At 41.7% G+C, this 13676-nt stretch overlaps 1 protein-coding gene across 2 annotated transcripts in view; it reads left to right on the top strand.

Moving 5' to 3' along the window:
• Nucleotides 1-13676, top strand: part of FCHSD2 (FCH and double SH3 domains 2) — a 335963-nt gene that overhangs the window by 319473 nt on the left and 2814 nt on the right. For both annotated transcript variants that reach the window (XM_074216801.1, XM_074216802.1), the window contains 5 exons: nucleotides 285-368; nucleotides 491-668; nucleotides 2132-2352; nucleotides 10651-10780; nucleotides 10871-10953. In XM_074216801.1, coding sequence (XP_074072902.1) covers nucleotides 285-368; nucleotides 491-668; nucleotides 2132-2352; nucleotides 10651-10780; nucleotides 10871-10953 — 696 coding nt within the window. The remainder of the gene's footprint in view (nucleotides 1-284; nucleotides 369-490; nucleotides 669-2131; nucleotides 2353-10650; nucleotides 10781-10870; nucleotides 10954-13676) is intronic.

The raw sequence follows: 13676 nt of genomic DNA, 5'->3' as shown, positions 1-13676 counted from the left end.
ACAGAGACCTTGAGGAACTTGCTCACAGTCACAGAGCAGAGCTCTGACAAAGGGCTCAGGTCTCCCAGTTCTCTAAACTATAGTTCCTCCTGAATGACCCATCCCACCACTTGTTTTCATTACAATTTCACCTCATAAAATCCTTAGAGCATTGAAATTTTTGTACTTGAATTATTTTTCAAAATCATTTTGCTCTCTGGCTTTTTTTTTCTTTTTGATGACCAGCCTACATCTGCTCTTTATCTAACCTTTATAATTTTGTCCATGACCATCCTCCATTGCAGGCATCTCAGCCAGACGAGCTGACGATTGAGGAGCATGAGGTGTTAGAAGTGATTGAAGATGGAGATATGGAAGACTGGGTAAAGGTAGATTCCTTTGCTCATATAACCCTTTCTCGTGGCATTTTGAGGAGTTTGTGTGGGTTCTAATGAGGCCCCTGGCCTTCATGTCTGTGAATGCGCCACCCTCTTGTCCCTCTCTCCCACAGGCCCGAAACAAGGTTGGCCAGGTGGGTTATGTGCCTGAGAAGTATCTCCAGTTCCCTACATCCAACAGCCTCCTGAGCATGCTGCAGTCCCTAGCCGCACTAGACAGCCGCTCACACACTTCGAGCAATTCAACCGAGGCAGAACTCGTTTCCGGAAGCCTCAATGGAGATTCCAGTGGTAATAACTGATAAAATTCAACAGGTCATTTCAAATTGTGTAGTGAACATTTAATAAGCAATAGTAGGGCACAATGCTAGGAGTTGAGAGAGATGTAAAGTTGAGGTGAGTCATGATCCCTGCTCTCAAGGGGCTTACACAGGCTTCTCCATGTCACCTAGCATGCCACATGAGACTTGAGGAGGATAGTCCTGGAGGACCCCAAAGAATCAAGAAGGTTACATGGTTGAGGTGGCATATCATTTAAAAGACGATCTAAACAAAGGAGAAGGACCCAGAGATGCAGATATAGGAGAGTCTAGGGTCTATTTAGAAGACAGCCAGCCAATGAACATTTATTAAACATCTGACCTGGGGCTCAGTATGGTGGGGATGCAAAAATGAATACCATGACAGGTTCTGTCCTCGGGAAGCTGGGGACAAAGGGTCAATGGATGCACACAAAGAACTTCCCCTCCATTACATCTTTGGTTCCTAAAACATAAAATTAGCTAACTATATATGTCATTATAGGTGGCTTAGATCCATAGTTGTGTCATCATCAGACATCATCATATAATGCAGATTGATTCCCATGGGAGTTAATGCCTCAAGACTGACCAGTTGCTTTGTATCTCAGATGATCCATCCAAGAAGTTTTGGGTAGTGTTTGACTGAATTGAGTTAGTGGCTTTATTATGACATGCCATCAGCCCAGCAGTATCATCCAGAGTCTCCCTTTAGACTTCAGGGTGTCTGTGGCAGAGGAGAATTATGGGACAGAATGTTAAGAAGGATTTAAGGGGAAGGTCAGTCATTTAACAAGTAGACATTTATTAAACTACCATATGTATGTGCTCTGCATTGATTAAATCAATATGGGAATTGCTAAATATCCTAATTGAAAGAAATGGGACCATTTAGCCTAGAAAAATTAGTGACAGCACACTTGATTTCCAGTATTCAAAGGAAAATTTGTTCTTACTGACCACAAAGGCAGGAAAAGGATCAATATGGTTTGTTCATTTATTCAACAATATTTAACAAATATTTATTATGCATTTATGCTTCAAAGTGAACACTGGAGTGGGGGTTAGAGAGTAGGAAGCAAAACTTTTGCAAAGTTTGGATAAGACATGTTTCCCACCTTTCATGAAACTTAGTCTATTACAAAACACAAATGCAGATAAATATAATGCACGGTATTAAATGGTAAGTGCACCACAGAATTATAAGCACAATGCTCCAGGTGGACAGATCACCACATGTTAGGGCATAGGGAGGATTCCTTACAATACTTTTCTTTGCTACACTTGACCTGAACTGTTTTGATGAGTCCTCAAATGTCATCTGACCTTCAGTAGGAGCCAGGTCAGTGATTTGTTAGTGGTCCTGTAGGCATGTGTGACCAGTGGGGGGTGGGGGTGGCTAGAAGCTTAATTGGAAAAAACCTCAGCTACTTTTTTCTGTCTTTTGCCCTGCAGTCTGTTTTGTTAAAGCACTTTATGACTATGAAGGCCAGACAGATGATGAACTATCCTTTCCTGAGGGAGCAATTATCCGTATCTTGAACAAGGAGAACCAAGATGATGATGGTTTCTGGGAAGGGGAATTCAATGGACGCATTGGCGTTTTCCCATCGGTGCTAGTAGAAGAACTTTCAGCCTCAGAAAACGGTGATACTCAGTGGATGAGAGAGATTCAGGTAAGTGGGAGAGGGCTGGAGCCATCAACAATGGCTCAAAGAACTCATCTACACATCATGCCAGTGTGATCCTCACAGTAATCAATTACTTGTTTAAATATATATATAAATAATATGATATGCCTCTTACTCATTGCTCATTAAAAAATTATTCTGGGGCAGCTAGGTGGCACAGTGGATAAAGCACCGGCCCTGGAGTCAGGAGTACCTGGGTTCAAATCCGGTCTCAGACACTTAATATTTACCTAGCTGTGTGGCCTTGGACAAGCCACTTAACCCCATTTGCCTTGCAAAAACCTAAAAAAAAAAATTATTCTTCAATTCAATCTAACTCAGGCATTTCTTAGAGATCTCAGCTCTGGGGAGGTGGGGGACAGCTAGGTGGCAAAGTGGACAGAGCACCGATCCTGGAGTCAGGAGGACCTGGGTTCAAATCCGGCCTCAGACATTTAATAATTGCTTAGCTGTGTGACCTTGGTCAAGTCATTCTTAACCCCATTGCCTTAAGTAAATTTTTAAAAAAAGATTTCAGCTCTGGGTATTCTCTCTAATGGTCCCCCATGTCTTGAATATTCTCCCTCCTCCACTCTGATCTCCCTGGCTTCTTTTAGGTCCCAATTAGAATCCTTCTTTTACTGGAGGCCTTCTCCAACTCCTTATTTTCAGTGTATTGATTCTGTATATCGCTTGCTTTGTACATGATTGTTTCCATGGTATCTTCCTCCATTAGACTGTAATTTCCTCTGGGGCAGGAGCTCTTTTTGTATTCCCAACTTTTAGTGCCATCCTGACCCACAATAAATCCTTTACAAATGTTGAAAGAGTGGTTCTATGTGCAGAGTTATGTGCAGAGTATAAAGACAATACAGACCCTGCCTTTAAGAAGTCCACATCAGAAATATTCCCAAAGCGTCTGTGGAATACCCACATTAATTTACTGTTCCATAGCACTCCCCTGGAGCAATCCATACTTCAGCCTTAGGGGTCCCATCAGGGCAGACATCTGAGGAAAGATTTTGCCCACCTAGTCTCAGTGATGTCCAAGCTGCAGGAATGGTGATGAAGGAACAAAGTAAAGATGCTAGAAATCTTTGGTGGCCGAGTGTGATGTAGACACAGCTACCTCATCTTTTTGCATCAGCCATCCCTACCTAACTCAGTGTCTGCCTCTGTCCAGATATGTGAACTCCCCCAGGAGAATTTCAGAATAGAAGGAATGTGCTATTACCTTCTTGCAGTTAAGGACTTAATGAATAATTAAGCAGATTAAGCAGATAAAGGAGAAAGGGCTTAATGAAAAATTTGATTCTCTGAACTTTGACTCACCTCAAGAAATAGAAAAAGCAGTGGATTTCAAATGAGAAGATCTGATGCCAGTTCCAGCTTCACCAGCTGATCTCAACATCTTTGGACCTCAGCATTTGAGGAGATTCTGAGGGCTCATCTTGAAAAGGAATAGCCAGATCAAATTTTTTTTAAAAAGTTTATTGAACTAGAAAACCATAAATCACTATTATCTGTGTTGAAGTGTTTTTAATTTATTTTTTAAATATTTCTCAATTACATTTTAATCTGATTCCTTTGCTTCGATGCTTCAAATCTAGTCCAATCTATTACTATCCAGATGCTGTAAGAAGTCCTCTAGTCTGTGCCTGATCTTTAGATAAGCCTTTAGTTCCTTAGGCCAGCGTCTACACCTACACTCCACTTTCATATAGTTCTATTTAATCAGGAAGTTTTTCTTAACATCATCTCTGGAACATCTTCCCCATTACTCCTAATTGTACCCTCTGGACAGGGAAAGTCATATGCTTTCAGATCTTACCAATACCTGTCATATTTAGCCCCTCCCCTAAATATTCTCTTCACCAAGCTAAATGTCTCCATTTTCCTCAACAATCTTTATTGTGATCTCAAGGCCTCAGTTACTGTCCCCTCTGGATTCTTTCTAGATGATCAACATCCTTTTTAAAAAGTGAAGAGAGGAAATTAATACAGTGCTAAAGGTATGTTCTATCTCAAAAAAGAGTATGAAAGGATTCCTACCTCCTTCTTCTAGTCACTTTCTCTCTCTTCTCTCTCTCTCTCTTTTTTTTTTTGCAAGGCAGTGGGGTTAAGTGGCTTGCCCAAGGTCAGCAGCTAGGTAATTATTAAGTGTCTGAGGCTGGATCTGAACTCAGGTACTCCTGAATCCAGAGCTGAATCCAGACTCTGTCCACTGCTCCACCTGCTGCCCTCACTTTCTCTCTTAAAACAATCTAAGATCACATTCTCTTTTGAGACTGTCATATAGTAGACTTATTTGGTCCACTAGAATCCCCAGATATTTGGGGTTTTTTTTAAGTAACTTTACCAAGGTCTCACAGCTAGTTAATCATTAAGTGTCTCCAACCAGATTTGAACTCAGGTTCTCCTGATTCCAGGGCCAGTGTTCTAGCCACTGTGCCATCTAGCTGGGCACTTCTCTCTCCCAGATCTGTTTAAGATGAACTGCTGCCTAGCAACTTGTTAATTCATTGATGTTATACCTGGGTCTCGCCATTTATCCCTCGTATATTTATCTTAATTGATTTGTTCCATCATTTTAGCCTGTTGAAATCTAATTTAATGCTAACTCTCATCTAGTGTGTTAATTATCCCTCTAAGATTTGCTTCCTTCTATGTCTTCCTCCAAGTCATTGATGAAAGTGTTAATGCATACAAGGACAGCTCCCTTGGGCATCCCATTAGACACCTTATTCCTCAATATTCATAACTCATTAAGTTAAGCCTGCTTCTTCACCCAGTTCTACTCCCACCTAACAGTACTGCCTTTGCTGTCCAACCAATCCACAAGGAGAGCATAAGAGACCTCAGAAATCTCAACTCTAAGATGCCTGCATTGGATGGCATTAAATGATCTTGTATTTCCCTTCTGGATCCGGATCCAGTGGCCTGTCCACATTGTCTATTGTTTTCCCCCAAAAAAAAAATCCTACAGTGATTGCATTGGATTAAAAAATACTTTTAAGGACATACTAAGTCCCATCACTCTGTGCCTCCTTGGAGTTTCCAGTCTAATAGGAAGAGATACATGTGCCTAATAAATAGAATCCAGGATAGACTGTTTGACAAAGCCAAATCACTTGTCTCAGAAGTGGAAGGGAAGGGATGCACATGTGGCTAATGTCAAGAGAAGCTTCCTGATGATCAGTACTCTCCCTATTTAGAATGGCCTGTTTCTCACAAGGTAGTGAGAGGTCTTCAAGCCAAGGCTGGATTACTACTTGTCAGGTTTGTCATCTAGGGAATCTTTTTAGGGATGTGTTGAATGAGACTATTGAATTCTGTGGTTCTTTGACATGTCCCAACAAAGGGCTCTGTGACCATGAGAAAAAGAGACCAATTAGAGTGGAGTAATCAAGAAAGATATAGGGGCAGCTAGGTGGTGCATGGGGCAGCTAGGTGGTGTAGTGGATAAAGCACCAGCCCTGGAGTCAGAAGTACCTGGGTTCAAATCTGGTCTCAGACACTTAATAATTACCTAGCTGTGTGGCCTTGGGCAAGCCACTTAACCCCGTTTGCCCTGTAAAAACCTTAAAAAAAAAAAAGATATAGTAGAAAGAAGACTCCAGCATCTGAGTGAGCCTGCAAATAAAAACAAAGGAGTCCACAGTAGCGCTATTAACCGATTTGTTTGGGCTTCAAAGAATGTGTTTTCATAATTTTATGGGTGAAAAAACTGAGGTTCAGATAAGAATGAGAACATTCTGAATATGGAAAATGGCTTCCATAAATGCACCAAAGTGGAAGAGTAGATCAAGATCAGAAACAGCCAGTTGTTCAGTTTGACTAGATTGTAGAGAATGGAAAAGGAAGAATGTGAGATAAGGTTAGCACCAGATTGTATGAGGTCTTAAATGCTAGACTGAAGAGTTTGAATGTTAAAGACAAGAGGAAATAGCAGTTTTGAGAAAAATCAAAGTTTTCAGCAAAACCATGAAATTATAAAACCTGAGCTTAAGAAAACTTCTTCAGCCACCACATGAAGGATAGAGTGGTAGAGAAACCAATAGTCTTAGTCAGAGTGATGCTAAACCATTTCAGGATTTGCCTAGACTCTTTTTTCTTCTATTTCTATACTCTCAGTTTCTCATCTGCTCTCCTGAGTTTGTTTAATTTTCAACTACACAGATGACTCCCAGTTCGATCGATCGATCGATCTCTCTCCCTCTCTCTCTCTCCCTAACTATTCTTCTTGAATTCCAGTCCCACATCATTAACTACCTTCTAGACATCTCTCAATATGTGCAAATGGAATTCATCCCCTCCCCAATTCTATCCTTCCTCTTGACTTTTCTGTTTCTCTTGAGAGACCACCATCCTCCTCCCAATAACCCAAGTATATAACCCCATTATCTTTCTTTGACCCTCCCTTTTACTCATCCTAGCCCTATATTCAATTAACTATCAAATTTTTTTTAGGGTTTTTTTTTTGGAAGGCAAATGGGGTTAAGTGGCTTGCCTAAGGCCACACAGCTAGGACATTAAGTGTCTGAGGTCAGATTTGAACTCACGTCCTCCTGATTCCAGGGCCAGTGCTCTATCCACTGCACCACCTAGCCGCCCCTTAATTAACAAATTTTGCCAGTTCTACCTGATTTCTTAAATCCTCTCTCCTCACATGTCGGCTACCTTAGTTGAGGTCCTCATTGTTCTTCTCCTAATTGGTTACCTCAGTTCTAGTCCACTCACACATTTGTCCTCCACTCAGCTGTCAGAATAATTTTTCCAAAGCATAGGTCTGACCATAATAATCTTTTGGGCTCACTCCACATATGACATTGGACAGTTCCTATCCTTTCTCTGCTTAGCCCTTCCTTCATGGTTATTGGGAAGATCTAAAGTGATACCAACTATGAACACACTTGTGACTACAAAGCCCAGGGCAAACATGAGGCATTGCTGTCACAGAGTGATTTGTTATCATGAGCCAGACATAGGCAGAAAATGAGTGTCTCTCTTTGACTGTTTGGTTTGTCCTTACCCCAGAGCTTATTCCAGAGAAATCTTAAAAAGAAAGCCTAGGTATAGCTCATATATCAGTTTCTTCAAATAGGGATAACATGGTCTTCAGCGCCTCTGCAAGCCTTCAATGTAATAATGGCATTTTGCTTGAACAGCCTTTATTTTACCCCACAGAAAATAGAGCAGATTTATGGGATTCCTAGCAGTTCCTAAGCAAACACAAAAAATACCTGAGGTACCCTCAAATAGTCCTACCTTTCCACTGTGGCCCTCTCTAAAGTCACAATAATCCTTTATGGGAGGCATCAATTCCGGAAAGGAAACATCATTTGGAGTTACTAGACTTCCTTCCTGTCAGATCTGCTGGGGGTGCATAGCCATTGGAAAGGATCCACAGATATTACCTCACTACATACTTAGAACCTAAGCTACATAGACCATTTAGTTCTCTTTTTTTTTTTTGCAAGGCAATGGGGTTGCCCAAGTGGCTTGCCCAAAACCACACAACTAGGTAATTATTAAGTGTCTGAGGCTGAATTTGAACTCAGGTACTCCTGACTCCAGGGCCAGTGCTTTATCCACTGCACCACCTAGCAACTCCTTACATAGTCCATTTAGGGGGGAAAAAATGTTCTTCTTTGTATAAGGTTAAATGCTTTTCAAAAACTGACCAAATCCTCTTCTTTCTTGTGAAAGAATTTATGACTTTTTCCAACTTGTGGCCATCCACCAGGTAACCTCCAAGTCTGATAATGCTTGTCTACTAAAAAAATAGATTCTGGGATCATGATGACCAAGAGCGCTTCTGTGTAGCTACTTATCTCCTCTCCCCCGCTCCCCACAAATTCCTCTTACAAACCAAGTGGGTATGAAAGCCTCTGCCATGACTTTGTATGCTTCTGTAAGAAATTAATGTGTGCCTCCCTCTTCAGTAATGATACTGTCAACTCTTTAACAGGGGAAACTTCACTCCCAGGGTCTCTCCTCTTTAGTCCTCTTAGGACTAAAACTCACACAACTCCCATGAGCTCTTCTACCTAAAGGGGCCATTACCATTCATGGAGGAAGAAAAGATTAAGAAACATACAGAAATTCCCTCTTCTCCCCCCCCCCAGCTCCCCAGGACCAAGGCATCTCTAGTGCAATTAGTCAGTCTTCTGAACAAGGAAAATACATTGCAGTACATGCATGTGGACCTATGTATTTACTGCAAAGTAGCTGCAAGCACGATGCTCATGGGCTGATAGCAGAGCAGCATGGCCAAGCTCCCTAGCCCCAGCTGCACTCCTCATGGACATGGACTCCCACCAGTGGCTTGCAAAGGATCCTCTTGGTCCCAAAGGAGACATAGATAGAGATGTTTGCTGTATATGTCATCTCAGCCAGTCATCCCTCCCATGTCCTGCATGTAATAGAACACTGAACTGGAAGGAGTTCACTATGGCTCTATAGGCAAGTCCCTTTGCCTTTATGAACCCACCTATGTTTCTTATCTCAAAATCTGAGTTTTTCATAAAAAACAGAGACAGCAGGATGTTTGAGAAACTAGTGGCCTTGGCATTGAGAGACCTGAGTTCTAGCTCTATCACTGAAGGTCTGGGGATCCTGGATGAGGCACTTGACTTCTTGGCATCTCAGTCCTTCCCACTGCTAAATGGGGTTCACAGTCCTCATCCTTAGTGTGTCTGTCTGTCCGTCTGTCTCTCTCTCTCTCTCTCTCTCTCTCTCTCTCTCTCTCTCTCTCTCTCATTATGATGCCATGAGCAAAAGTGGCCAGGCCTCAATGTGTGTGTGGCCACATGCTGCTCAGTGAACATGGCATCAGTTTTATGGTTACTGTCATTATTGCCATATTGTTGCTTTGGATCCTATTAGCACTCAGTATTTAGGGGTTTGCAAAATGTTTATACATATGTTTATTCCATTCAGACTGATATTCCCTGGCTCATTAGAAGGCTTTTAAAAACTCAGTCTGCCAACTGGTAGTTCCATCTCCATAAGCCCCAGCACAGAGCTGCCAAGTGGCTTTGGTACTTTTTATATGACACTTGAATGATGATAACCTTCCAAGGTAAGATGGGCAGGTTCATTATCCTCCTGCCCTAGAGGACGAAGCTGATGCCCAGGAAAGGGGAGTGACTTGTCCCAGGGTCACAACAGGAAGTGACAGACCCAGATTCAGACTCCATTGTACTGCCTTAGGAAATAGGTTCCAGTTCTGTCTGTGTGAGTTGGAACCAGAGTGGTGCAGAGATGGCATGGCCAGCAGAAGGAGAGAATGTCGTACCCTTGGCAGCCCAGATGCGCCTTCCTAAGACCATCCTGACTGCTCTTCACCTGGAAAATTTGATAGGAAGCTCTTTCCCACAACATTATAGGTGCCAGGTCGCTCTCTAAGACTGTGAAGTGCATAGCCCCCACTGATCTTAGGTTGGGAGAGGGCATCTCCCCACTGGGAGTTTCCTGTATCAGTGAAATCATAGGTTCAGTCCAAAAAGAAAAAAAAAAGGTTGTTGTATCCAATTAAGTTGATCATAAGATTTAAAGTTGGAAGGAGCTTTAAAGATCATCTGATTGAACACCCTCAATTTACAGTTGGAGAAATGGAATCTCAGAGAAGAAAATGACTTGACCAGTATCATAGGCTGTGTTAAGGAGTCCTCTGAACTTATCTTTTTTGAGTTGCCACATTTTCCAGAAATACTGAGTCCAGGGGTGTATGAGGTCCTGAATGTGTCAAGGACCAATCCCTGCTCTCCCTCCAGCTGACATAATTTATTGTTGCACCCTAAGTGGATTCCCAATGTGTCCTTAGGAGGCAAGACAGGCTTCAGTCAATGTGGGCCAGGTGGCGGAGTGCTTGTGCAGACAATTGGACCCCTCCTCCCCATCTTCATAGTCTAGCAGTTCCCAAGGAAAAGAATGTGACTTTTGCCATCTTGCGCTTCCTTCAAGAGCAGTTACTACACTTTTCCCCTCCTGTTTTCTCTTTTTGTTTTTCTGTATAAATATGCAAACATCTATAAGAACTGAACTCTTTGGGTTCCACAATGCAAGTTCATTTTTCTTGTAAAAATTTAGTTTCCATAGAGGTCTCTTGACATTGTGATTGTCTTTTGACAGTTGTAAGTCTGAAAGTTGAGATTTGAACCCAGATCCTCCAACTTCACATCACTGGCCAATGTCTTGATCTACAAAAGCTGTATTAGAGTGTGTTAACAAAGCCTCTAAATGGATGGGTCTTCCTATCATCCTCATAGTCCCTTTAACCACCTCTCACTTTTTCTCCAGATCTCTCCCTCTCCCAAGCCGCACAATTCTCTGCCTCCACTGCCGCTGTATGATCAGCCACCCAGCAGTCCTTCCCCCAGCCCCGACAAGAGGAACTCGAGGTACTTCCCCAGGTCTCCATCCATGAATGGTGAGGCTCACAGGATACTGTCTCTGCTCCTTCTCTTACCCAATACCCCACCTGGGATCCCACACCCATGCCTCTGGTTCTCTTCCACAGAAAACAGCTTCAGCTCCGATTCTCCAGGGTTCTCTCAACCCCCAAGACACACACCAGAGGCCTCCTATGGCAAACTTCGACCTGTAAGTTTCTGAGCCCCCAGGGGGAGGGGTACTCAGATTAGAAAGTGTTAGCCCAGAAAGCAAAGAATTCCAGTCCTGATTCTTGTGCTGTAGCTCTGTTACCTGACCAGGCATGGCACTAGGCCTGCTGGATCCTCAGCTTCCTCATCTGTAAAATGAGCTTAATCCTGGTTCTGACATCAGTTAAATTGGATCCTGGACCTTAAAGATGAAAAGATAAATGGTATTGGGAAAACTGAAATCTTTAGAGGGAAATAGTTTGTCCAAGGCCACAAAGCATGTCAGCCAGGATTTACAAACAGCTTCTCTGACTCTCAATTCAGGGATCTTTTTCTTAAGTCTCTGGTTTCACTTTTCTTATTTAGTTATTTCTTATTTCTTTTTACCTCCCAGTGTTTTTCTGGGGAGAATGTTTCATTTTGGAGAAACAGAGTGGGAGAGGCTGGTCTCTTACTTTTCCTCTGTAATGACCTAACCCAAGGCCATGAGATAAGATGGAAAGACCCTAAACTTGGAGACAAAAGAGAGCTCAGTTCAAATTCACTGTCCAAAGCTGACCATTCCATCGTCTGCAGTCCTGCCCCTTTATGCTTTTCCTGGCATTCTTTCTCTCTCCCTTCAGTCGAGGCTATTCTCAGTTTCTTGCTCTCTGCTCTTCGTACCATTTTGCTTAACAATCACAATAAATATTCCATTAGCCTCAACTACCACTTCTCCACAGGACCCCAAATCTATATATGGGTCAAGACCCAGACTCTCCTCTGAGAGCCAAACTAGTCAGATTTGGAAGGAAGCGGGTGACGTCCACAACAGGATTTGGGTATCTTGCTGGTATTTTACCATCAATATATCTTGGCAGCTTCTCAAAAGCAGATTCTACTTATTTATCATTATTTCCCCAGTCATTTTTTTTATTTCTTTTCTATGTTGATTTTTTAAATTCAGTTTTATTTTATTTTCAATTATTTATTTGTATTTCAGTTTTTAAAAATTCACTATTTTATTTCAAATTCTCTCCCTCCTATCCCCAGATGGGAATTCAAGAAAAGCAAAACCCATTACAAATATGCATAATCAAGCAAAGCAAATCCTTCATTGGCCACATCCAAAAAAATAACCCCCAACATAACCCTGGATCTGCATTGTGAATCCATCACATGGCTAACATGTTTCATCATCAGCCCTCTGGAATTGTGGTCATATATTGGCATTGATCAGAGTTCCTTACTCTTTGAAAGATACTCTTCTTTATAGTTTTGTTGTCATTGTACATGTTGCTCTCCTGATTCTGCTCACTTCACTTTGTATCAGTTCATTCAAGTCTTCTCAGATTTTTCCAAAACTATGCCCTTCATCATGTCTTATAACACAATAGTATTCCATCACAATCCTGTACCATAACTTGATCCAGCCATTTCCCAACTATGAGCGTCCCTTCATTTTCCAATTCTTTGCTACTGTCAAAAAGAGTAGCTGCAAATATTTTTGAATATGGGTCCTTTTCTCCTTTTTTTTATAGTGGTATTGCTAGACCAAAGGATGTGTATGTGTGAATAGTTTAATTATTTTTTAGTACAGTTGCAAATTGTTTTCTAAAATAGTTAAATTAATTCATAGTTTGATCATTAGTCCCTTAACGTATCCATTTAAATTTCTCTAATTATTAGTGATTTAGACCATTTTATCATATTGGTAACCCTCTGAAAATTGTCTATTCTTATCATTTGGGGGAATGATTTTTATTCTTACAAATTTGAATAAATTTCCATACAGCTTAAAAATGAGAACTTTGTCAGAGAAATTGCAAAGATTTTTCCCCTACTTACTGCTTCTCTTTTAAATATAATTTCATCAGTTTCCCAGTCATCCTTGACACCACACTTTCCTTTATGTAACTTTATCAATTCTTTCTTTGTAATGTCTTGAAACTCCTTCCTCCTCCTCATCCTCACATCACTTTCCTCAGGCCTCTAGCAAACCCAGGCCTTCACCTCCACGATCCTAGCAGCTACTTCCCTATACCCTCTGCTTCCAGTCTTTGGGACCAGAATCACCTTTCTACATCCCAGATCTGTTTCTTTCCACTGAGCAAAAATCTACTGTGGCTCCCCCATCTCACAGTCCCCAGAAGAAAAGTCAGATTCCAAGCCCAACATTTGAGGCCCTCCACAAACTAGCCCCATTCTCCCTTTCCCTCCTTTGAGTACTGTAATAGTCTCTTCAGTTCTGGTTCTCAGTTTCTTTAGCTGCAATATGTGTTACCATAGGGTGAGGATGATGGGCGGAAGGATTGATCTCTAAATACAGTTTTTATATCCTCTGAGTCAACTTACCCCTCTAGGTTGATGGTCCCCTTTGTAAAATGGGAATAACAGCCTTGATGCTACCTATCTCACAGAGCTGTCACATGGAATTATTCCAAGACAGAGTCTAGTCATTACTACTTCCGCTGTCAAAGCTTCCCAAAAGCCTTCTATGATCTTTTAGCAATAGTAATAGAGGTCAGAATTTATATAGCCTTTGTCTCATCTGATTCTAACAACAACACTATGAGGCATCAGAGGTATTAATATTTTTGATTATTGTCCTTTGTGCTTGAAGAGGACAAAAATGATCTCATAGGGGCAGCTGGGAGGTGCAGTGGATTGAGCTTTGACCCTGGAGTCAGGAGGTCCAGAGTTCAAATCCAGCTTCAGACACTTAATTCTTAACTAGCTGTATGA

The sequence above is a fragment of the Macrotis lagotis genome, chromosome 1, assembly GCF_037893015.1.
Source record: "Macrotis lagotis isolate mMagLag1 chromosome 1, bilby.v1.9.chrom.fasta, whole genome shotgun sequence".
NCBI classification, from domain to species: Eukaryota; Metazoa; Chordata; class Mammalia; order Peramelemorphia; family Peramelidae; genus Macrotis; species Macrotis lagotis.
The sequence above is the reverse complement of the archived record's forward strand: the minus strand, read 5'-3'. Positions and strand labels throughout refer to the sequence as shown.